The sequence below is a fragment of the Marmota monax genome, unplaced genomic scaffold (assembly GCF_021218885.2).
Source record: "Marmota monax isolate L192 unplaced genomic scaffold, Marmota_monax_Labrador192_F-V1.1 WCK01_AAM20220418_F8-fsc00040, whole genome shotgun sequence".
Classification (NCBI taxonomy): domain Eukaryota; kingdom Metazoa; phylum Chordata; class Mammalia; order Rodentia; family Sciuridae; genus Marmota; species Marmota monax.
This window is the reverse complement of record NW_026692782.1, coordinates 14,366,413-14,392,441: the sequence shown is the minus strand read 5'-3', so window position 1 is coordinate 14,392,441 and position 26,029 is coordinate 14,366,413. Positions and strand designations below refer to the sequence as shown.

At 45.5% G+C, this 26,029-nt stretch overlaps 1 protein-coding gene across 1 annotated transcript; it reads right to left on the bottom strand.

Moving 5' to 3' along the window:
* Positions 1–1,517: 1,517 nt before the first annotated feature.
* LOC124094809 (heterogeneous nuclear ribonucleoprotein U-like protein 1) lies at positions 1,518–4,861 on the bottom strand. Its single transcript, XM_046447785.2, is given in 3 exon segments — positions 1,518–2,963; positions 2,965–4,531; positions 4,533–4,861. Coding segments are annotated over 3 exon segments (2,538 nt in total). The 3' UTR covers positions 1,518–2,321.
* Positions 4,862–26,029: the final 21,168 nt, after the last annotated feature.

Below are 26,029 nucleotides of genomic sequence, written 5' to 3'. Positions count from 1 at the left end.
AGTTTTAGATTTTATGTTTAAGTTATGATTTATTTCAAGTTTTGTATGTTGGGCCTGAAATAAGGGTAGAGGTTCAACTTTTTTTTTCTTGTCTGAATTTCAATTTTTCCAGCACCATTCACTGGAAAGACTGTTCTTTTTCCACTGAGTTACCTTGACATGTGTGTCAAAGTCAACTGATCCTATATTTGGTGGACCTATTTCATTAATTCTGTTTCATCAATCTATGTTTACACTCTTTTTGCGGGGAGGGGTACCCAGGATTGAACTCAGGAGCACTCAACCACTGAGTCACATACACAATGCCATACTATTAATTACTAAGCTTTAGAGCAAGTCTTAAAATCAGCCTTTTAATTTCACTCTTTTAAAAAAAATTTGGCTATCTTAAAACTTCGTATTTCCATATAAATTTTAGAATTAGCATGCCAATTTCTACAAAAAGGCCTTCTGAGATTTTGACTGTGTTGAATCTGTTAATTTGGGAAGGGAGAACATCTTAACATCTTAAACAAACATTGCCTACTCCACAAATTTTTTAGATATTTTAAAAATTTCCTCAGCAACATTTTATAGTTTTCAGGGACTCAAATTACATGTTTTATTTTATACTGTTCCACAGACCACTTAGTCCTGTTCATTTTTTCAACCTTTTCTCTCAACAATTTCTATTACTATGTCTTCACGTACACTGATATGTTCTCGTACTGTACATGATATCTTACTTACTGAGCCAGTTATTTGATCATTGGAGACAATGTATTTTTAAGTTCTAAAATTTCTAATTGACTCTTTTTTTGTATTTTCTCTTTTCTTTCCTGCTATAAGCATGTTATTCTCTAAATTCTTGAATATATTATTTATAGCAGCTATTTTAAGATTCTTTCTGCTGACCCCATTATCTCTATAATTGCTGATATTTTTTCTAATGACTGATTTTTCTCATGGTTATAGATCTTATATTCCTGCTTCTGTGTATGCCTACTAAGTTTTAAAATTGGATCCTAGCTATTGTAAACATAAATATGTCGAGTGTTTGGATTTTGTTTTCTTCCTTTAAAGAGTGCTGATTTTTGTTTTGAAAGGCAGTTAGATTACTTGCTGATCCACTTGATCTTTTGTGGATTTGTTTGAAGTTTGTAAAGAGCCTTCACTCTAGAGCTAATGTTGTCCTACCACTAAGACATAGTCTCCATGGGGTAATATTTTAACATGATTCAAAACGTAAGGTAATCAAAGGGGTAAGATAAAAAATTTCTTTCTGACAACTACCCAAAGCCACCCAATTTCCTTCTTGGGAAGTAATCAATATTCCCAATTTCTTGTGTATTTTCCCAGAGGTGGTTCATACATATACACGTATGATCCATTCCTCTCTCTTTCAGAAATGTAACACATGCTACATGCTGTGTTGTACCTTGCTTTGTTAAAAAACAAAACGAACAAACAAAAAAATCTATTTACATCTTGGAGATATTTTTTTTTTTAAAGGTTTCAAGTTCAATAGTCACACTCTCTCCAAATACAAAAAGCAGTTACAATTCAACTGAACACACAAGCTTGTGTGCAAAGTTACGGGGAACTGAGACATCATATAAAAAGTTAGGTTAAAGATGATTCTGTGGTTTTTTTTGTTTGTGTGTTTTGTTTTGTTTCGAGGGTGTGGCTCTTCCTCAGTCACCTGAGCTCAGCAAAGAAATGGTTATTTTGATGAAGTATCAACGGCCGACCCACAGTAAAAACAGACAAATTCTAAAAATTAAAAAAAAAAAGCATAATTACCAAAAACATATGTTGCTGCTTCCTCCCTCCACATTTGCTTTTTAAACTTTTTTTTTTTTTAAGTTTTTGATTTTTTTTTTTTTTAAATCCTGAAAAGTAGACAGTAAAACAGCTCCTGGAAGAATTTACAACCAACTGCATGAGGGTCTGGGAAGCTGAGGGGCTGGAGCAGGGCTGGGAGGAACAAACAGGAAGGGGCCTTCCCCTTAGTCACTGTGACCTCACTGATGACCAAGGGAAAGAGGGATTTTCAGTCAAAAAGGGGCAAGGAGGAAAAGGAAGAGGTGGGAGATGGAGGGGACAAACAAAATAAAAGGTCACTGTTGCCTGTTTGAATCCAGAGAAAAATGCCTGGCCTGTGGGGGAGAAGACCCCTCCCCCAAAGGAGAGGCAGTGGGCTGGAGGGAGGCAGCTCTGGGATGACCCCATCCCCAGCACCACAGGACCCGGTGGGGGTAGAGGAGGGGCCAGAGAAGGGGCCGAGGCAGGCGCTGGTGCAGGAAGCCGGCAGTGGCCCCAGGAGCCTCCAGACACACTGGCTACTGTGTGCTTGTGCCATCCTGTGTGCTGCCGGAGTAGCTCCCATAGTATGGCGGCCACTGGCCCTGGTTCTGATAGAACTGGTTCCACTGCTGGGCATATTGCTGATACTGGTTATAGCTGGGCTGAGGGTAGGTCTGTGCGGTGGGCGGTGGTGGCGGAGTATAGGGGGCCGGGTTGTAGCCACCGTAGCTTCCATAGTTGTAGGCAGGTGGTGGCGGAGGTGGAGGTGGTGGGGCTGTATAGCCCTGGCTATAACCTCCCTGGTTGTAGGGTGGCTGGCTGTAACTCGGCTGTGGCGGGCTGTAGCTGCTGACCGTAGGGGTGCTGGTATTAGCGCTTGAGCCAGGGATGCTGCTGCTCTTGTTGTAGCTGCCAGCACCTGGTGGGTTACGAGCAGGGCTATAGCTGGGTGGTGGCGGCGGCTGCTGGGGTGGTGGCTGCTGTGGTGGTGGCTGCTGCTGGGGAGCCCGGTTATAGCTGCCTCGGTTGTTGGAGTTGTTGTTATCCCGGTTGTTGTTACCCCAGCGGTTCTGGTTGTAGCCACCACCTCCACTGCGGTTGAAACCTCCTCGGTAGTTGCCTCCACCACCACTGCCTCCCCCTCGGTTCTGGAAGCCTCCTCGGTTGCCTCCAGGGGGGGCCTCTGTTGTCATAGCGCTGGAAACCGCCGCCACCTCCGCGGCCCCGGAAGCCACCACCACCTCGGTTGTCAAAGCGCTTTTCAGGGGGTGGCCCAGCCTTGCGGCCTTCCTCGTTGTACTGCCTCACCAGCTTGTCTGCTTCTTCCCGCTGCAGCTCAATGAACAGAACTTCATCCAGGAAGTCCCCGACATCAGGTAATGTGAAGTTGGCTTTCATTTCTAAGACCGCACGATCAGGGACATCCTTCCCTTCCTCATCGGTGCGCTTTATTGTTCGGTCTTTCAGGTCCTCGTCAGTGGGACAAATTACAATAGCTTTGCGTTGGAAGCCTTCAAATGGTCTCATTTTTCGTCTCTGGGCTGACCCATAAACATTTGTCTGATCTAGAATATAGTTGCGTTTCTTGCGAGCAGCAATCTGGATGAGACGGTGGAGGCACTGGGTAGCCTGCTGGATCAAGACGTCCCAGCGGCCAGCATAATTCCTCTGCGGGCGCAGGCCCATTACCCGCATCTTATCCATAATGGCATTGGTACCCAGGATGTTGTACTTCTTGGAAGGGTTGGAGGCTGCGTGTTTGATGGCCCATGTGGTCTTGCCAGCGGCGGGCAGGCCCACCATCATCAGAATCTCACACTCTGCCTTGCCCTTTGGTCCAACAGTGCCCCGGATCCGCTCACTAAGGGGAAGGTGCTGGATGAAAGTGAATCCCGGGAGGACAGAACAGTAGGGCTCTGCCCTCTGCCCGAAGTTGAACTCCACGGCACAGTTCTTTACCAGAACATGAGGGTAGAGGGCCTGACCCCCTAAGGCTTCTTTCTGGATTCGGAAGGCAATGCCCATCCACTTCCCATTCTTGGTAAATGAAAGTTCCACATCATTTCCACATTCAAAGTCCGCAAAGCAGCCAATCACCTCATTTTCTGCAAACTTGTCTCCATAGTTTTCAAACCGGCTATTAGTGGACTTCTTCCCTGTGCCTCCATAGCCATAGGAGAAAGGCTCTTCGCCTAGCTGGGTGCTGCAAGAGTCCAGGGACCAGCCGATACGGACAACATGGGGGTCAGGCTCTGTAGAAGGAAGGTGCTTCACGGAGATTTCCTCATTGATCTTCATCTCGAAACATACACGACGCCTTCTGACCCCATAGCTGGCACGGGCTCCTGACCACAGGTATGCAAAGCCCTCAATAGTAAGTGGATAACCACTACTCCGGTCTCGGGCCACCTTGAAATGCAGGTCGCAGTTATATGTGTCCATGGCAACAAGGGTATCATCAAAGTCATCTTCATCTTCTTCAGCAGGAGGCTGAGGAGAACCACCCCTCCTCTCCTCTGGGTGCTCGAAATATCCACGTCCCCGGGTTTCTTCATAAGGCCTCTTTCGACTTTGAAATTGCTGCCTGTCTGGCTTGAGTTGAGAAGCTTCGGGCGGCAGGAAGCTGGGGGGTGCTTCTTGCTTCACCTCTGTCTTCACTTCTGGCCGATAGGCCTGCTGTAGTGGCCCCATGTCTACAGGTCTCCTCTCATAGCCCGACTCATTTTCTTGCTTGATGACTTGGGCAGAATTGGTTCTGCCTGGTAACATTGTCCAAGACATAATGTCCGTCCGGCCCCGAGTAGCCGCCGGGCTCGGGGTGCGGCTGCAGCCCGGGCGGCGGTGGCTGCGCGGTCCCCTCCAGCTCGGAGCCCCCCTCGGTCTCGACCTCCTCGTTGTTGTGTCCGGGTCTCCCCGGTTCGTCGTCGGCCTCGAGCTCCCGCTCGTCGTCAGGCTCCTCGGCCTCCAACGCCGCTAGCAGCCGCTCAGCAAGCTCGGCCTTAAGGCCGCGAGTGTCCAGGCCGCGGCGCTGCAGCTCCTCGCGAAGTTCGTTCACCTTCAGACGGCGCACATCCATGGCCCCCTCATCTATGTCCCGTACGATGCAACACGAGTGACCATTCTGTATTCCGTTTTTAATGCAAATATTTTATTTGACCATTTTTTCCTATTTGTTGGCATATAAGTTGCTTTTATTTTTGCTCGTACATTCATCATATAGCTAATATTTAATAAATTTGTCATTTGCACATAACGTGCATATCCTCGTAGGATCCCTACAGCATATTTACAGGATACGTTCCCAGACATGTGTGAATAAAAATGTGCATTTTTAATTTTCAGATATTGGCAGATTTCCTTCTATAGAGAGAATGCCTATTTGCTCTAGTTTCCAAAAGACATTGTGTCACTGTAGTTATTAGCACAAGTACATTTTGTTCTTAAAAGTGTCTGGTTTTGGATAATGAGTTTTATGATTGCCCTTATCTATGGTGGTTGTGCCAATTCGTACCCTGGTTCTGATCTTGACTTTTAATACTTTCTTATGTATGATTCTCTCTCAAATTTACATTTTCTTTTTTGAAGTTCAGGCAGCTGCTTATTTGGATACCTCCTGGAAAACTCAAGATATCAATAAAATTTCTAATTCTTTCCTGACACTCACCCTCAGCCAGTGACCTTCGCATTAGCAAGGGGCAATGGCAGGTGTACCTGTGTTCAACTCGGGGACCTGAGGCCAGTGCTTCATTCCTCCGTTTTCTTCACTGATAACCGTGAGTAAGCCGTTACCTTCCAAGTCTCAGATTCCTCACTGGCAAAACCAGAGCTTTTACCTGCCTCTTTCTTGGCTGCGCTGTGGTGAGTGAATGAGGTAGCATAGGTGGAAACATCCCTTCCACTTCCAGCAGGTGTTACCAAGTCAAAAACCCTGGCTCCATCTCCTCCCACCCTCAGGATGCTCTCCTGCGGGTCCCCTGCGTTCAGTCCACACCGCACAGAGCACATGGGGCCACGAACCAGGCAAGCCCAACGCCCTGCAGGAGGGTTTTTGTAGAAACTAGTTTATTTCTGAAAAGTGAACAGGGAAGGGTTCCCTGAGCCCACCTGAACACTGAGCAAGGAACTGCACTCGTCTTTGAAGTGAAGTCGCCTAGACTATCATCAAAAGTCAGAATGTGACAGTCCTTTCTTGGCTGTTTCTTTCCAAACATTTTCCTGGTTAGGTAAGACTGTTGAATTTCTTTTCTAAATGACTTGCACTTCTCAACCCTTCTTTAATTTTAGGAGACTTGGGGTTTAATGTATTGGATAATAGGATTTTAGTATTTTTCGTTCTGTGGGATTTGTTTGTTGGAGACTTGGGGTTTAATGTATTGGATAATAGGATTTTAGTATTTTTCGTTCTGTGGGATTTGTTTGTTGGTTTGTTTTTGTTTTTTTAGAAAAATGACCCTTGAATGTTAGTTATTACACCTTCGTGTTGAAAACACTAGAAAAACTTGGGATAGTAGGTACATGCCTCAACATTGTAAAAGCTATCTATGTGAAACCCAAGGCCAGCATCATTCTAAATGGAGAAAAATTGAAAGCATTCCTTCTAAAAACTGGAACAAGACAAGGATGTCCTCTTTCACCACTTCTATTTAACATAGTTCTTGAAACTCTATCCAGAGCAATTAGACAGATGAAAGAAATTACAGGGATACAAATAGGTAAAGAAGAACTCAAACTATCACTACTTGCTGATGACATGATTCTATATCTAGAAGATCCAAAAAAATCCACCAGAAAACTTTTAGAACTAATAAATGAATTCAGCAAAGTAGCAGGATATAAAACCAACACCCACAAATCAAGTGTATTCCTATACATCAGTGATGAATCCACTGAAAGAGAAATTAGGAAAACCATCCCATTCACAACAGCCTCAAAAAAAACAAAACAAAACTAGGACTCAATCTAACAAAAGAGGTGAAAGACCACTACAATGAAAACTACAGAACATTAAAGAAAGAAACTGAAGAAAACCTCAGAAGATAGAAAGACCTCCCATGCTCCTGGGTAGGCAGAATTAATATTAAACCAAAATGATGAGTTCAATAACTATCTATAGTACAAACAGAATATTTGCTAAAACGATTTACAATTTCCAATGGTGGATGAGAGAATAGAGGTAGTGTAGTATGCAATATTCATGAGAGAGGAAGAGAGAAGTTAGAAGTAAAAATTCACAGGAAGAGTGGAAGAGGAGCCGACAGAGATTGACTGTTGGATGGAGAAAAGTTGGAAAGAAAATAGACAAGAAAGAGGAAGAATACAAACAAAGAAAAAAATTAAAGACATAAGAATACAACAAAAATGCAAAACACCATTCATCTATCATTATCCTCCACACACTGATGCATAAAAAAATCCTGTTCCAAATATGATAGAGTAGTGAATCAAAAAATAAAATAAATATTGCTGGAAAGTCAAACTGTCTCTGTCAGTGTTCAACAGTTTCTCAGCCCTGTCTCTGATGTCTTCAGGATCACCAAACCCAGATGAGCCCTTGCAAACCCAGTCTCTATCCCACCAATCTGGGCTCCAGATATCTCAGGCTCAGCCACGCTGCAGTCCCAAGATCTCAATGCTGCTCCTATTGTAGAGAGACCCCCAGGGACACACTCATGCAGAGGAGCAATCCCAAGGTGCAGCAGCAAGACAAGGGCCACCAGCACTCTCCGCAGGAAGACCCTAGGTTCCTCCAAACCTGCAGTCTCCCCCACACTGGAACTGCAGGTCCCAGCTGAAGTCCCCAGACAGAGGCTCTTGTGGTGATCAACCTGCTGGCACCTGGGCCCCAGGCCCTGACAGATGTCCCAAAATAGGTGCAGCCACATGCAACCAAACCTGGAGTCTCCCCCGCAGCGGCGGTGGTGGTGGTTGGCAGCAGGCAGCGGGTTGCAGTAGCAGTGCAGGCAGCCACTGGTGGACAGGGATCTCTAGTTCAGCAGCAGCGACCACCAAGGTAGCATCAGAATTCACATCAGAGGTTACTGATGCTGCCGTGCCCAGAGAAGAGACCTCTGGGCGGCAGTGGATCTGTGGAATATAGCTTATTCTAATTAGGACCCATTCTTGTGGTTGTACCTGATGTGGAGTTTCACTGGTCATGGATTCATATATTAACAGAGGAAAGTGATGTCCGATTCATTCTACTGTCTTTCCTAATTCCCTTCCCTCTCTTCCCCTCATTCCCTTTGTCTAATCCAATGAACTTCCATTCTTCCCTCCCCACCCCCTAATTTGTGTTAGCATCTGCATATCAGAGAGAACTTTGGCCTTTGGTTTTATGGATTGGCTTATTTCATTTAGCATGATAGTCTCCAGTTCCATCCATTTACCAGCAAATGCGATAATTTCATTCTTTTTTATGGCTGAGTAATAATTCATTATGTACATGTAGCACATTTTATTTATCCATTCATGTTAGGGTCCGTAAACAAGTCAAGATGGCGCCTGGCATTTTGCCAGAGGGAGTGGTTTGTGAAGTAGCGCCAGCAAGCCATTAAGTGTGGAGATTCCTTAATGAGTGACTGCTATATCTAGTTTATGTTAATTAAGATAAGCTGTGTGTAATTAGTTATGTATATATACCCCTACTGTCCTACAATAAACAGCTCCCACTCCTGCTGTATCAACCTTCACAAATTGCTCGTCACCCCCCCGGTTAGTTTGCTGCAGCCAGACTGCGGCACATTCATCTGTTGAAGGACACCTAGTTTGGTTGCATAGTTTAGCTATCGTGAATTGAGCTGCTATAGACATTGATGTGGCTGTGTCACTATAGTATGCTGATTTTAAATCCTTGGGTTACATACCAAGGAGTAGGATAACTGGGTCAAATGGTGGTTCCACTCCAAGTTTTCTAAGAAATCTCCATACTGTTTTCCAGAGTGGTTGCACCAATTTTTAGTCCCATCAACAACATATGAGTTACCTTTTGCCCCACATCAGAGGAGAAATATTAATTTGGATGCTTCTTATGAGTAAGGAGGTGGCATCTATGAGATCCAATGTCCTCATTCTCTGCTACATGTTTTTGCATAGCTACTTCATTCCTATAACATTGTTTGGAAGAAAGTTTCCATGAAGAAAAAAGAAAAAGTGTGTGAAAGTGCCAAGCTTCCTCACAGTTTCCAAGACACATCAAACCTCTGGTTCAAGTATAAGAGGAAAAAACTAAAGTTTGGAGTTATGAAGCTATGAGCCACCATGGAAGAGATGGATACAGACGCTTGGATGGCAAGACTCAGCGAAGACTCTCTGGGACAAAAGGTGACCCGTGGAAATGAAGAGGGTGTTTCAACAACTCGTTAAGAAAAATAAGGCCTCATGAATTCATCACAAAAGTCTTTTCTGACAAATGAATTTATTTTTGAGAAAAGTTTCACAGAGCCTTAATAATTAAATTCCACTAAGAATTCAACAGATGGCTTTTGTTGTAAAGAAAAAAATTACATAAAATCCAGGCTGTCCCGGGAAATGGAGAGCACGTGGTCTCCTCGGTGCCGGGGACCGGCTGCCCAAGCAAGCTCTCCATACATCTGCCCGCCTGCCACCTCCTTTCCATCAAACATGCCGCGATGTTAAAGAGGAAGCCCCTCCTGTTAACAGTAACAGCGACAGCAAGCCACGCCAGGGAAAGTCCTTGGAAAATTTCAAAGTGCTTTTGCATAAATTATCTCATTTGATCCAACCCATATGTGTAAGCACAGACCAAGGCCGAAATGTCAGCGCGATCCAGTTCAAATTCCCTGTCTTTCTCACAGACTTGATCTCAGCACAGAGAGGAAGACGGCCCAGGGCTGATGGGAGGTGAGAGGGCAGGGGGCCTTTCACACCGTCTGGGGAATGGCTCCAGTTTCAGGTCACCAGGCTGGCCTCCCAGGGCCACCCTCTGCTGCCTGCAGTGCTGCTGGTTCACCCACTCCTGCCACTCAAGAGAGTGCAGTTACGCCAGTGGCCTGTGCCCAGGGCACCATGAAGGGGCCCAGGGGCCTCATGGCCTTTCTCAGAGGCTGGAGCAAACCCAGGGAGCTTCTCTGAGGCAGGCGGGCTCAGGCATGACCTGTAGACTGGACAGAAAATAAGGCAAGGGCTCGGGAGGGTGAGGGAAATGACTCGGGAGTGAGGATTGGACCAAGTTTTCCCATTCTTTTAGGGAATCAGGAAGCCACTCTAATGATGTCCTGGGTGAGCAGGGCAGGGCCAGTGGGCCAGCTTCAAGGCCTTGGAGCATGTGCATCCCGGTAGATGGGATGTTGGTGCCTGTCACTGGCTGATATAGGAGACACAGAGCTGGAAGGTTGCAGAGATATTCTGTCTCTGCTTTCCCTTGGCTTCAAACACCGTATCTACACCCACAATTCCTCCACCTGGAAATCTAACCAAGGGGTCCTTTCTGAACACCAGATCTGTGTGCAGGGTCCCCTCATCCGAGGTCTCCCTTCCCACAGTACAGTCACCTGGTCAATGAGGAGGAGTGCACCACAACTGAATATTTTGAGAGAGACAGAGAAAGACCACATTCACCTAACTTCTATTATAGTACAGTGTTACAATTGTTCTATTTAGTTATTAATGTGATTGTTGATTAATATCTTACTATGCCTAATTTATAAATTAAACTTTATCAAAGGTGTGCCTGTATAGGAAAGCCATACTATATTTAGGGTTCAGTACTATCTGTGTTTTCTGGCACCCCCAGAGTCTGGGGAAGTCCTCCTTGGACATTTGATATGACACTCAAAGTTTCCAAGATGATCTCAAATTTCACATTCAAAAAAAAAAATTCTTAGCCTCTCCCCTCACCTATTTCTCCTTTGTGTAGCTCAGTAAATATGACCTCCAGAAGCCCAGGGTCACTCTTGGTGGCCCTTTCCTTGCCTCCACAAACTTACTCAGCACTAACGCCTGTGGATTTCATCTCCGTCCATAGTGCGGTCTGACTTTCTCTCTCCACTTTCTCTCACCTGAGGATTCTGAGTTCTCCTCCCACTTCCACTCTCGATCCTTCCTTCCTATTGGCCGCAGGGCAGCTTGGGTGGCTTTTTAACAGTCTAAGTTGGATGATGTCTCTTTTCCTCTCAAGACCTTCGGTAGCTTCCCATTGCACTTAGGATAAAATCCCAAATCCTTATCATCACTTATTCAGTGCTGGACTCCGTGACTTCCCACCTGTCCAGCCTCATCTCCTGTCTTTTCTCTTTCATTCCACCAACTCAACCTGGGCAGGCTTTACAGTCCTCAAATGGTACCAGCCTTCTCTACCTCAGGGCCTTTGCATAGATGGTTTTTCCCATTCTTTGCCTAGTTAATTTCAACTTTTGCTTCATTTGTCCGCAAAATGCTACTTCCTCAAGGAGACCTTTTGGAAATCTATTAATCTAAATTACATCCCTGTATCAATTAGGGTTCTTTGGCTGCAGGCCAATTGGTTAACATAGGAAGAAAAATAAATAATTGGAATGACACGAGGTCATGTAGAGAGTCAAAGGGAAAGCTGAGAAATGGACTCGGGGAGGTCAGGGGCTGGGATCCAGGGACCCAAAGGACCAGAACTGATGGCCTGTTGATGGCACTTTCATGGTAGTAAATCAGACTTTTTTCTTTGGGTCAGTCTGTTAAGGCTCTGCCCAGGGAGAGAAGCTGATTGGCCTTGCTCACACCACTTGATGGGGCAGGGTCCGGTGGCAGGGAACTTTGAATGACAGCAACACACAGTGAGGGAGGCTGGTTTCCACCGGGCAACCGGGCTCTTGGGAGAAGGGGGGATGAGCGTTGGGTGACACTGGTGACTGCTCGAATTGCATCCCATTGTGCCACCCTGGTCCCCTCGATACCACAGTCACCCCGGGTAATTACATGGCATGGCAGGCTCAGGGCACACCTCACTGCCCCCCAGTCTCCGGCCTCCCCTGCAGACAGGAAGGAGGCTGATGGAATTCAGGGCAGTGCCACCTCCTCCTTCCAGCCCTGGTCTCCGAAATCTCCTGCAAGATCCCGACCATGAACTAAGGCGTCGAGAACCATGAAGCCTGCCCTGGGACAGCCCTGATTCCAGAGTCACCACTGGCCTGGGTGGGAGCAGGAAATAATTGTACTGAGGTTAAGTCTGAGACTGCAGGGTCCTGAGTGTCAGTAGCTAAGGAGCACTACCCAGACCGTTAGAAGCTTCTATCTGTTTCTATTGCTTAACATCCATCTCCTCCAAAAGATTATCAACTTCTTGGAGTTCTGGACTAGGTCCATGCCCCTAGCACCTGCAATAGTGGTACTCAGTAAATATTTGTTGAATAAAGACATTTTTCCTGTCCAACTCCTTCGAGTCTCCTAAGAAAGAAAGAAAATCTAGCTTACAAGGTAGCAAGACTTTGCACATGATGTCTACCTATGCACTAGGCTTCCAGCTGGACAGGGGACTCACAGGCAAGAAGTCTTAGGCCATTTCTTCAAGTCAATGTCCTGAGATCTGCCAGGACTAGCTACGGCACATCATGGAAATACTGGGAATTCGATTGAAATCTAACAGCAGGTTACCTGTGACACTGCAATTGCTTCAGTCATTTCTTTGTCTTTAAAATGCCATATAATTGCTAATGTAATTAGTAATGTATACAGAAGGGGCTTGTGCAATTACTGAGTCCTAAGATCAAGTAATTAATGTTCTGTCAACAAAACAGCAACTGTTTCATTAGCAACTGCTTGAATCTGGAAACAAGTATAATCAGATGCAGACACAACAACCTGAACATTATCAACTCAGCTGATTTTTTTAAGTCACTAAAATGTCAACCCACAACAGTGAACATAAAGGGACTTTCAGACAATACCCTTGCAGCCCAAACAAATGCAGAGTTGGGTGGACAGATGGGTGGACGGATAGAAGAAGACAGATGATAGATATATAATAGAATAAGAAAGATCAGATAGAACAGATGTATAGATACATAGAAAATAGATGATTGATAGAGAATATAGATGCATAGAACATAGGTGATTGACAGAGAAGAGATAGGCAAAACCAAATTGCTTTGGTTTGTTTTCAACCTCAAAAGCAATAAGAATCTCATACTTAAACATCACAGGGAAACTGAATTCTCAAATTCAGGAAGGAGATATGGATTTTAACTTAGACTGAGCCTCTCTGCTGTCCCAGGGTGATCTTATAAAAAGCATTTAATCTGACTGAGATGCAATTTTCTCATCTGATAAATAGATTGCCATCTGACTTATGAAAAGTGAGGTCAGGATATGAATATCTAAGGAAGGTCTCTGTGAATGTGCTCACCTGTGCTTCAATAATAGGCAACTCTCCAAAGCTTACGGTTCCCAACAGCAAACCTACTTCCCGAGTCTGGGTCTGTGGGTGGTCCTGCCGCAGTGCTGCTGCAGCTCAGGCTGCCTGGGGTCTTCCTGCTTTAGCACCCAGGACAGAGGAGAAGTCTGAGGCGGCATGTGTTCTCCGTGGGAGGAGAGGAGCCCAGGGACGGAGTCAGAGCACGTCTCTGCTGGAACGGTGTTTCCATGCTCAGGCTCCTCTGGCCACTCGGGGCAGGTGGATGAGACAGGGATGTCGTGGGGAAGGACATCTCACATGGAAGGGAAGGAAAATAGAGCAGATATTTGTCCAATCATAAATCCCCAAGGAGAAATCGCTTTCAACTTCTCAGTTTGTATTATACTTCATGAGCACCCTGTTTTGGGGGGGAAAGGGACCAAATGAGTCAGAGTCTTTTATTAGTCGTATTTTTATGTCTGGAGAAAGTGCGATATTTGGAACAATGGAAAGAGAACTCAACTGGAAGCCGGAGGGCTAACCCTCTGTGTTATTTCAGTTTTACGGTTGGCTAATTATGTGACCTCGAGCAATTCACTTCGCCAACCTGGGCCTGAGATTCTTCACTATGGAAGTAAGAGGGTTTGACCAGGTGATGTCCAAAGTGCCTTTTAGCCCTAACATTCTAACTCATGATAGATTGCCTTTTAGAGTTGAAGTTAAATGTTGTTTGGGGTATGGAGAGATGGTTGATTAATATTTATTTATTAGAGAACAACTCAATACAGTGAAGACAGTCGCAAAAGTGGTTCTGCTGTGCTGGAGAAACAGAATGGTGCTGGCTGTCCTCACCCCCACCCCAGCATCAGCATCAGCTGGGAGAATCAGCTGTCATGCAAACAAAGCCCTGGCTTTACAAGACAGAATTGCTCACCTGGGAGGAAGCGGATCGGCAGCAAGTTCATTCAGAGCACCTGCCTGGAGATGGCTAATTTGGGGGGCTCATGTTTGAAACTGTTCTTTCCTCTCTTTCCATGGGGTCATAAGGTGCAGATCAGAAGCCACAGAGGTGTCTCAGGTGAACTCAGGTTCATTTGCTTTGGAGGACAGCTATCCCTGTTTTGAAGTCCTCCTGAAGTCCCCCAAAGTAAATTTCACAAGCTTTATATGGCTACATTTCACATCAGACCATCCTATATATACTTTCAGAATTTAGCAAAAAAGAAAAAATCATCCAAATGTGTATATGTGATGTACAGCTGTCTGTCAATATAAGTAGTGGTTGGCTTAAGGACCACCCATGGGTACCCAAACCTGAAGATGCTCAGATTCCACATGTAACTGGTGTAGCCTTTGCATAGAACCCACACAATCTTCCTATGTGCATTAAATTACCTCTAGATTACTTAAATAGCTAATAAAATGTGTAAACGCTATGTGCACAGTTGGCATACTGAATTATTTAAGGATTAATGACACATTAATCTGTACATCTGTATATCTTCCTATGGATATTACATGTTTTCTAAACATTTTTATTTTGTGGTTGATTGAATCTGTGGACGTGTGGATACAGAGGGCTGGTGGTACTTCCGGGGCATGTCCTGTTTGGGATGAGGGCTATTGACAACGGAGGACATGCCACTGGGGATAAGCATCCTACACCAGTGGATGGGTGTAAGCATCCCACTGAGCTAGAGAACAGCAACTCTTGAAAATTTAAGTCATAACAGTCTCCCTTACTCCTTCTCAAAAGTGGGGACAGGACAGCCGGGGACTGAAGCTGGAACCCCGTGAGAGGCTTCACCACCCCTTAGACAGCCAGAGCTCCAGGGCAACAGACTGCGAGACCTGGAGAAGCCCCTGGCCCTGTGCTGCTGACCCCACGAGGGGGTGGAGAGGGGCCCAAAGCTTGCCAAGGTGCACCCTTCCTGTGCAGATGTGCTTCTAATCTTTTAATAAAACTTGCATTCAGTTTTTTTTTAATTAAAATAACCCCTAGCCCTGTGGAAAAATGACTGAATAGAGTTGAGGCAGTGTTAAGGGCTTATCAGGTGCCTCTCCCTGCTACAAGCACAACTTGCAAAGCCAGCCATTGTGACCTCAGAGTGGACCAGTCAGGCTGAACCCATCACAGTCGGCATCTTGATCCCTGCACTGAGGACTGCAGTACTTTGTCTATGGAAGGATGCGAGGTGGTACAGAATGAGACACAGAGCCGAGTCATGCAGTCCACGCCGCCCCACGCCCCTGGTCCCGGCTGCTGGTCCCGACCCTTCCAGAGCTGGGGAGCAACACCTGTGTGCTCTGCCTCTTGGTTCCCATGCCCATCCCTGGGTTGTCTCTCAGGAAGGTCTTTGATTACATTCAGAGCAAAGCAGAGATGCTGGAGTCCCATCAGCCCCGCAAACCGTCTGTTCCCCTCTCCAGTCCCTCCTCCTCTGCAGCCTGCAGCCCCGTGGCCAGTCAATTCTGTAAACCCTACACATCCCCAGTCTAAGGATACCTGGACTAAAATTGATTAATACAACATGATAAGCAGAGCGCTTCTTCCAGGAACCTCCACCTCGTTCAAATAGGCATCAATCAGAACTCACTTTGTGCCACCTTGTGCTGGGAAGGCATGAGAAACATGACAGTGAGTGTGAAAAAGTGTGTCATTTGCATGTACAAAGATGCCACAGGACACCACTGTTCTGCACAATTAAGATGCACTAATGAAATGGTACAGACATATTTTACTTACAATTTCAACGAACCAATTTCATTTCGATTTCTGTAGCTTCAACGAGTGTCATGAGATAATAGATGTTTTAAAACAGGATGTAATTAAAAATTAATAAATTCAAGATTAATCTCAAAAAAATAAAAAGGATAAGGCAAACAAGCAGTTCCTGTCTTCAGAGAGCTCCCAGTTTAGTGGAGACAGTTAAGGAAACTTACTATTGCAGCAGGGCACATGTGGGAGAAAGCAAAGAGGGGCGTATACCTCGCCAGCTCCAGAGGAGGGCCTCCTGGCATAGCGGAGCCCTCACCGTGTGACTTTCAGGGGTGTGGTGGAGAAAAAGGAGGAGGCTTATTTCAGAGCTCACAGAAGTTACACTGCTTAAAACCAAGCAACATCAGTGCCGGAAGGGGCCCATACGTCTTTTCTAATGTGAGGTACTCAGTCTGTAGATGAGGCCCAAACTGAGGTGACAGGCTCTTGCCTCTACGGGGCAGCAAACCTGATTTCCACCAACGGGTTCAAATGCAAAACGTGGCCCACTGCAGATTCCTCACCCAAGTGTCCTACCACAATTTCCTTCAACATCTGATGGTGCTTCAAGGTTTTGTCCATCTGTCTGTTTTTGGTGCTGGGTCTTTTGGGTCCTCTCTACTTTCCTTTCCAGGGGAGGCTACAGTTTCCAGATGCCCTGTGACTTGCTGCTCTCTGTAAGTCCTTTTATAGACGCTTTTCCTTACCAAAGATGGGATGAAGACCTATTAAAGCAGGATCCGTGACTACTGATGTGCATTCCCAGAGGCTCCACCCAGGAGGCTTTCTTTGCTGAGCCCTAATTGAAGCTGGGCAGGACACAAAATGCAAAGAGCCAGTTTCTTCAGCTAATATCCAGTGAGCAAGCATCTCCTAAGTTCTGGGAACCAACCACACCAAAAAGCAAGGTGCCTTCTAGCAAGAGGTCCGAGTATCAACATGGTGCTGTCATAGCTCTATAAAGCAGACATTGCAGGAGCTACAGGCGCACAGTGTGGGAGCACAGAGGAGACGGAACATTCCTATGTGCCGGGCCAGTCCTAGACGGACAGGAGGCTTTATGAGACCAGGGACCAGTACTTGTCTTATTCACTCTCTATCCCTGTCTCTGGCACATTGGGCGAATTCAAAGATTGCTAACCAGTTAAATGAATGCATCTATGTAACCAACAAGGAAACAGAGGCTGAGGAAGGCTAGGGATTCGACGTGACCAACGTCCCAGAGCTAGCTAGAAGAATCTGAACCCAGATCTCCACACACCTAATACCTACACATGGCAGCGGATCAACCACCCAAGCTTTGGTCAAATTTTCCAAGATTTCGGTCTTACTGCTCTGTAACTAGGCTGGATAAACTTATAACGACATCCATCCTGGCATTGGACATGGCTGACTGTATAATTAGCTTATTTCCTACCCATATGGAGCAGCTCAGCTCCCGCGCCTCAGTGGGGAATTCCTCGTATGTTGCTAGGGTGGCCTTCTGGGATTACATCTTCAGAGGTGTGCGGGAGGAGGAGCCGCCATGCTGATAAATGAATCAGAGAGACAGGAGGGAAGCTGGCAGGGTCTCTGCAGGCACATAGATGGGGGCCGGGCTGTGCAGGGCCTGCCCTCCTCCCTGGGCCTCTTCTCCCTCCGACCTGAAGTGGATCCCAGGGGGACGTGGGGCCTGGCTCCTCAGGACTTATTGCTTAGTCATAAATCTCCATCCCGGGGCTGCATGGGGGGTTAGGGGAGGCGACAGGGCGAGGAAGGAGAGAGAGGGAGCAGGAGGAATCGGGGAGGAGGAAGGAAAAGGAGACAAAGATATCTGGTGAAAGTTGAAGGGCAGCAGAGCCTCTTTAACTCGGGTTTCATAAATCGAGAAATATTTTATCACCCTTGCGAGTCAAACCTCTGAAAATCAATAGGGCTTGAGAGTTGCCTATATTGATCTGGAAGCCCGAGATGTATTGAAATATTCATGGCTGGATGTTTGTGTTCAGAGAGATGCTGGGGGTGGGACCCAGTGCAGAGAGAGGGAGGTGGGTAGGTGGATTTCTAAGTAAAAGCCATTCGCATTTTCATTAAAAATAGATTAATTCTATTAGTTGGACTAAAACCTCACACTTAAAAGGAAATGAGCTTGTTTGTCAGGCAAATAAGCCACCGGCAAACCCTGGAAAACCATTTATTTATTGCTATTTAATAGCAGAAGAGCCAGGGAGGGTTGATAAAATTAGCGCAGTATCCCCAGGGGGAAGCAAGGGGCTGCTGTGTTTGCAAAGCCAATTTGGACACTGCAGCTTTGATCTTCACTTTGAGCATTTGAACAGGCATGTTAGTATCACTCATTCCACAGGAGAATTGGGATTCAAGTTTCCCCAACAATCTAAAAAGCAGTACATTAGAAGGGATTGTCCGCCTGTAGTCTCCGAGTCTGAATACCCTTGATACTAATTTGATGTGATGCATTTCACCAGATGTGTCTACCTGAACGATATCCGGAGCCCAGGAGACCGTGGTCCTGCTCAAGAGTATTAGACTTGGATTTTTCCCCCCTTCGAAAGTGATTGGATGAAGGCATCCATAATTTAAAATCTGCATATAGATATGACATATGTTACAAATATTTGAAAAAAAAAATCATGCAAGGAATTGAACAACAACAACATATGGGAAATCAGTTCCAAATAACAAGGCAGAATTAAAAATAATCTGTTACCTGTAGCTACCCTCCTCTTGCATTCCAGGGCAACCCACAGAGATGGCAACAAACCTATCTCTTGAAAAACCCCAAGGCCAGCAAGGCAGCCCTCTGTGGAGCAGGCACTTGGGAGTCTGAAGGGAATGTGGGGTGCTTCACATCCCAACAGGGCTCACCATGTCCATATCATCCAGGTGTAAGCCTGATCCTAAAGAAAAAGCAGCAGGCATGGAATTGGGTGGGTGGGTGTATCTGTTCTTGCAACGTGACTGCGGGGAACCTAAGCCATTCTGAGCAGCTTTTGGCCACTTATTGGGGTGACAGCAAGTGTCACACACTGTCTCGGCTTCAATAAAATTCAGTTGTGCTGCGGGTATGGCTCAGCCATAGTGTGCTTGCCTAGCACAGGCAAGACCCTGAGTGCAGCCCCCAGCACTGGAAGAATAAATAAAGGAAAGCACCTTGAAACAAACAAGCAGGCATCGACCATGCAGCCCGCCCAGGCTCTGCAGGCAGCTGTCCTGCTGAGGTTTCCTGGTGTGGCCCCTGTTCTCTTTGCCAACTTCCCCCTGCTCGGATTCTCACACCGTGGCTGTCACACCACAGCCCGGTTGCAGACGGCATCAAGAAAGGGATGCAGAGCTCCCTGGCTTCTCAGAGCTTCTGGGAGGGCTTTTTCTGATGGGAAAACATCAAAAGCCTGCCAGGAAGTCAAGGTTGGCTATAATTCTGCTGTTTCTGTCCGTGAGCACAACCATCCATCACTGCTGGGTGATTTTTCGAAGGGGGGAAAAATCGCGCGGCACTCACCAAGTGCTCCGTAACCCTCTCCCTGGTCCTCCTTCTACACAGGTTAGCATTTTTATTGTTACCCCCATTTCCTAGATGAAGGAAGAACAGCACGGAGACCCTTTCCCAGGGTCTCGCAGGAAGAGTCAGGATTACCTTAGATCCTTAAATCCCTGTTCCACTGCTAGACTAATGCACTCTCCCCTCTCCACATCACCGGGCCCCTCGCCAATGTGCAGAAGATCCAGGAGGGTCCTGTCACCTGCCTCTTCTTCAGGTGAGAACCACGGGGTTGACAGATAAAGATGTGGTGCTCTGGGAACACATTCTCAGAGGTGAACTTCCAGATGTCAGGGTGTGACATCTGTCCCTAGGGAAGGGAACCCGCCTGTAGATCATGGCTTCTCTTCTTACCTTCACCTCGCCTTCCCTTACAGCTGGGCTTATGGCCTTGGGTTCCTCACCAGAAAGGATGAAGGAAGGCGAGGCAAAAGATGCTAGTCCAACAGGTGGGTTTTGCATCTTATGCATCATCTAACAAAAAAGTGGAGAAGAAGGCGTTTGAACAACACCGTTGTTTCATTGAAACCGTTAGGACAGCCTACCGTCAGGCTGGCTTCTTCCAAACCATCAACCCTGACGCTGTCTCAAGCATTTGCCTGTTCAGTTATTTGATGGATATACTGCTGCCCAGCTTAAAATAGCTCACTCTGTCTCCTACTGCTGAATGGAGGTTTGGAACTCAGGATCCACGTATGACCAGCGGCCAAGAGTCTACAACCCTGCTCCAAGATGAATGCCAAATGTAAATTGTGTGTGTTGTTCTACGTTTTTCCACACAAAAAGACCAAAAGTCCACAGAAAAGGTAAAGAGTTAATCATGTACTGCACAGTTTAAGTGCCTTATGGGGGCATGGGGGTCCCTTTATGACTCAGCCCTCCCTTGTCTTGTCTCACATCTCAGTCACATGCTTCTATTCTTGACTTTCTAGAACCATCTCTGAGCCTCCAGGCAGGGCACGAGCTTCTCCCTCCACAGGAAGTGCCCTATGACCCTTCTGCGGCTCCATGGGGAAGTGCTCCCATAGCCCCTCCCATGTCTCCCCTGCAGTCCAAAAGTGGTCCTGGCTTTCCACCATGGCAGCTTTTGCCCCACCACACCATAATCGCTTGTGTGCTTCACTCTCTCCCTGCGGAGCCATGAGTTCCTAGAAGGTGGGGACTGTGTTTGTTTCTGAGTTCGTGGCATTTAGCCTATGTCCCCAAATGGCAGTCACTCAGCATATTCATTAAGACCCACAGCAACATGGTAAGTGATGTCCGTACAAATTCAGTTGTGTAAAGTTGTGTCGCATGGAGTCTCTCCGTAGTCCAAGGTTAATAAAAGGACCGGAGAACTCTACATACATTGCCTAGCAGCATTCCGCTCAGGGTCTGGCTATGCAATGTAAATTTGGGGGGTCCAGGCTATGATTTGGGGCCACCAAATGATAGTTGCATACTCTGGCTTAAATATTAGTTGACATGATTCTTGGTCTTTCTATCCTGAAGTTTCTAGGATGGTGGAAATGATTCCATGAACCTCCCGGTGTCTGTTCCTTAGTGGATACAGGTGTTTGGCTGAGGGAACGGGGTCCCAGGCATGCACCCCCCACCCTGACCTGGGGTTGCTTACCAGGTCCAGTGCTGCCTCATCCTCCAGTCTATTCACGCCGTCTCCCAAGAAGACAAGAACTCTGGCCTGTTTGAGTCTATAGGTTGGACAAAGGACCTGAACAAACCACCATCTGGTTCCAGCTAAACTTATGCATGCTGTGGAGGTGTTGTACCCTATTTGCAGAAAACATAAAGGATTAATGGGAAGCGGTTTCAGTCTCATTTCCTCACTTTCCTAGGACATATCCCCTTGTTAAGAGCACCCAAGGGCAGGGAAAGAGCTTCTGGAGCCCCTGATTCTAGGCATCCTCATACACCCCTCAACCCCCGGACACACATCCTGGGGGACACTAGCCCAGAAATCAGACTCATGTCTCCTATATCATATCTCATTGCAAAAACCTTACAGCCCGTTTCTAATGATTCCTAAAGCCAGGATGGGGTAGGTGGGAGGAAGTCATTCACTTACTCTGGGTACCGTCCCAAGAACAAACAAACATACATTGGCTCACTCAATCCACATAAAAATCCCCTGAGTCAAATATTATTATTTTTACTTTGTATGTAATAAAACAGAGGCTCAGAAACATTGAATAGTGTGTCACACCTCAAGAGCCAACATTCAGGGATTCTGTGTGGCCTGGTCTGATTCCAAAGCTCCTGCTCTTCTCACTAAGGAGGAGCGGAAGCCCCAGTACAGCACACTGCTGGAGTCAGGCTTCTGGAGTCAGGTGTGTGGGGCTGAACCCAGACTCCACCACCCAGGGGCCATGGGATCCTGCCATCTTTCTTAACCACCTGCTGACTCCATTTCCTGCATAAAATGGGGACAATATTGGTACGTACCTTAAAGTGTGATAGTAAAGATTCAAGGAGCTACTTAAAACACCCTATCAGGGCTTTGTAACTGGGAGCCATTATGGTGCTGTTAACAACTGACCCATCACGTGGCGACCATGTTTTCTAAACAAAAATTTGCACAAGTAAAAGTCAATGTCAGGATTAGGCTGAGTAATTGCCCAGAACATTTGACTCTATTAAGGCCAGGGAAAGTGACAACCACACTTCTAGCTTGAGGTCATTGATTGGCATTTTCCTTCCATTTGTGACACATTCCATATATTCACTTTTTAAGCTGCAGAGAAGCATTAGGATAATAACTTGAAGAATTTTTCCCCCTACAATAACCTCTAAATCCCCCTTCTCATCAGTATGCTGGTAGGCACATCTATTTAATATGGATTCTTTCTCATTTTCCTCCCAGTGCTTCTCCCCCATGCTCAGACTGATTATTCTGTGTTTTCATTAAGAACATTTTCCATTTGCCAGTCCAAAAAAACAACTTCTCAATGTGATGGCATCATTTCCTGCAGAGAGAAGTCTTTCCATCTGCAACCAATCGCAAGGCCAGATTCAAACAAGAATTAACTCCCAACCCTTCTCCTCAAACACAAACGGAAAGGTCAAAAGCTGACCCTAGAGACAGCTTCCTGCCCACGTCTGCCTGTAAATTCCAAAGATCTTTATGGTGTCTTGCTGGCAAAACTTCCCCCGGTTTTCTGTTCTATCCCTCTCTTGCTCTTATTTGGTTTAAAATAATAATTATAATTCTAGCAGCTTAATAAAGGTCTCTTGGATATCTTGCAAGGATAACAGAGACTGTGTCTGAGAAATCATGGTCGAATGACTGGTTTTATTAGGATGTGTTATTTTGGCATAAAATACAAATTTATTTAACAAATTTTTATTAAGTCTGTGGACTAAAATAGAGGATGAAATACAGTCAGTCTGCACCTTTGAGAAGCTCAAATTGAGATCCTTGGTGGAAAGTGTTATGTGAGATGGGAAAATTCTCAGGTACTAAGAGAAAGAAGGGACAGCTTGTGCATCAAAAGAGAAGAAGGCTGTCACAGAGAAGAAGCCTTCTTTGACAGGAACATAAATGGACTAGAGTGACCCAGATGAAGGTGGACAAGATGGTTGGGTCTTCTCTGGAAAGATTATGGTGGTTCCAACATGGAAACAAACACGAGAGAATGATTTCTAGAAACGAAAGCAGTGGACTAGATTAGTATTGCTCCAGGGTAAGTTATAGACAGACTCCTTTTAATGGGGAAAAAAAAATCTTGGCAGACCCACAGCATTGACTTAACACATTTTTATGATGTTTTGTACAAACATAAAACTGGGTATAACTCCTTATAAGTATCAAGCAGTTATAAAGTCATACTCACTTAAGTGGATAGAAACAAAACTCAAAAAGCAGTAAAATTCATTAATTTAAAATAACAAATAATATTGTTTGGCAGAAGCTAAATTGCTATTCCCACTGTGGATAGGGTGCTGAAGGCTGCAACCCAGTTTCTTTGCAGTTTGGTATGTCTATATTTCTGTGTGTTATGGGATGACTAAATTTTCCTATCACTTTTCTCTTTTAAAATTACTGGAAACTTGAATTCATACAGCATGCCTGACAATATTTGATCATAACTTTACGAAATGTGTAATTTATCTATTAAGCCGGACTCTGTTCTTTTGGCCATCTGTTGGAGTACGTCATTTTCATGACACCAAATCAAAGTCTTCATTTATTTAAAAAAAAAAAGTCTTGAGAAATAAACATCATAACCCATGAAAATGTCTTTGAATTGTAAATTATTATTGGAAAAATAAGTCATGCGTTTATGACTGGTAAAGAACTTCATGTGAAAACTAAGAGGATCAGGGTTGGTAGCTGTCACTGTGACATGAGGACCTACTGACAGTGGACCATGCCCCCTCAAACAGTATCAACACAGTCTCAGGATCACACAGCTCTGATCCTCATCTAGATGCCCTGAATATTCTGATAATGTAATTTTATCATCATCAAAATAAGAATAGATGCGGCTGAGGTTGTAGCTCAGTGGTAAAGCGCTTGCCTTGCACGCATGAAGCTCTGGGTTTGCTCCTCAGCTCCACATAAAAACAAATAAATAAAAATAAAGATATTGTGTCCATCTACAACTAAAATATATATATATTAAGAAATAAAAATACAAATTATAAATTTTTATAAAGAAATCATAGGGGCTGGGGTTATGGCTCAGTGGTAGAGCGCTTGCCTAGCACATGTGAGGGTTTGATCCTCAGCACATAAAAATATATAAATAAAATAAATGTATCATGTCCATCTATAACCAAAAATATATATATAAAAAAAGAATTCATAGACTACCAAGATTATGTTTGGGGGTCCTAGGAATTGGTTAAACCCCGTTTGAAAAAGAGCTGGCCTACATGATCCTGTCCAGCTCGGAAGCTCTGCCATTATTCCAAAGTTGGGGTGATAAACCAGGCCCAGACAGAGTGAGTCCTTCTGAAGGCCACAGGGCCATCACATTTGTCATCTGCTCTCCCTCCTGCCTTTCATGCCTCTCAGTCCCTGGAAGCCCAGAACTCTGTCCTCCCAAAAACCCACTCTGGAAAGGGACAGGGCCTTGGCACTCACGGCGCGCGTGGCCTTGATCAGCACCACTTCTTCCAAGGCCACGGGCAGGGAGCCTGCGTCCTGCGTTTTTTAAGTGCTTTGTTTCCGTCCCTTTTTATTTCCACCGCCCACTTGTAGGTCTTTCGGATATTAATAAGTAAGTCCCGAGGAAAAATGTTTGGTGGGGGAGGAAAGAAAGGCTCCGGGGCCCGCCAGGGAGGTGGGGAGCCCTGGGGACGTTCCAACCCTGAACATCTGGAGCCTGAATCACATGAGTGATGACAGCGAGAGTCGCACAATTATAAACCGGGCAGATTTGAAAATTGATCCTGAATCCAACAACCACTAATTTTCCTGGTCCCCTCTGGCAATCCTCCTTTCAAACTATTCAGGGCTTTAAAATATGAAAATAACGAAGCCCTGGCAACCCTCGCCTTCCCTCTTCCCTCTCCTCCGCGCCCCTCCCCTCCCTGCAGAACCCCTTCTGGTTGGCCATCTATATTCAAATTACACCTTCCAAGCTGTTCCCTTAAGAAGTTCAAGAAGAGTTGATCCCCCCCCCCCCCACCATCACACACACACAATTGCTGCTAAACTATAATTGCCTGCTGTATCTTTTGCCCTCCTTTTGAATAAGTGGTGTTAGATTTGCCACTTTGGCTAATCCTCAGGAATCTGACCTGTCATTATACAAACTTCTAAAAATATCAGCTTGCACTTCACAGTTTCCTTTTCAGTTTCATGTAATTCCTCTTCAATGTGTTTTATTTGAACCTGCTAACCTGCTTTGAAGAAAAAAAAAAATTGCTAGCTGGCGTTGCCTGTCATCCGCTGTGTTTGCTTCCCTCTAGGAAGGCCTCAAATGAGAATGTTGGTCTCTAGGTAGTTGAATAAAAATGAGAAGAATGAAATAAAGGAAAGACTTATTGACACACATGTTTCCCTCTGGTCTCCTGTGATCACAGTAGGGAACTCATTTCTCCTCCATCTTCTCTCAACGAGGATGCTTTGGAAAGGCCAGCGATAGAAAAAATGCAGTGTCTGGCCTTGTCTTCGTCTGTTTTATGCTGCTATAACGGAATACCTGAGACCAGGTCAATTTTATGAGATTTATGCCTTACAGCTCTGGATATTGGGAAGCCCAAGGTCGAGGGGCTCACATATGGTAGGACCCTCCTGCTGCATCATCACGTGGCAGGAGGAAAAAGGTCAAGAAAACACCTAAGAGGGAGGGAGAAAGAAACTGGAGGTGGGGGAAGCCACTTTCCCAAGAATTAACTTGCCAGTTACTCCTCTGACAGGAGATTAATATCCAAAATACATAAAGAACTTAAAAAACTCAACGCCAAAAAAAAAAACCCCACAAATAACCCAATCAATAAATGGGCAAAAGAACTAGACAGACATTTCCCAGAAGAAGAAACACAAATGGCCAACCAATACATGATAAGGTGTTCAACATCCTTATCAATCAGCGAATGCCAATCAAAATTACACTGAGATTTTACCTTGCTCCAGTTAGAATGGCAGTCATCAAGAATACAAACATGAATAAATATT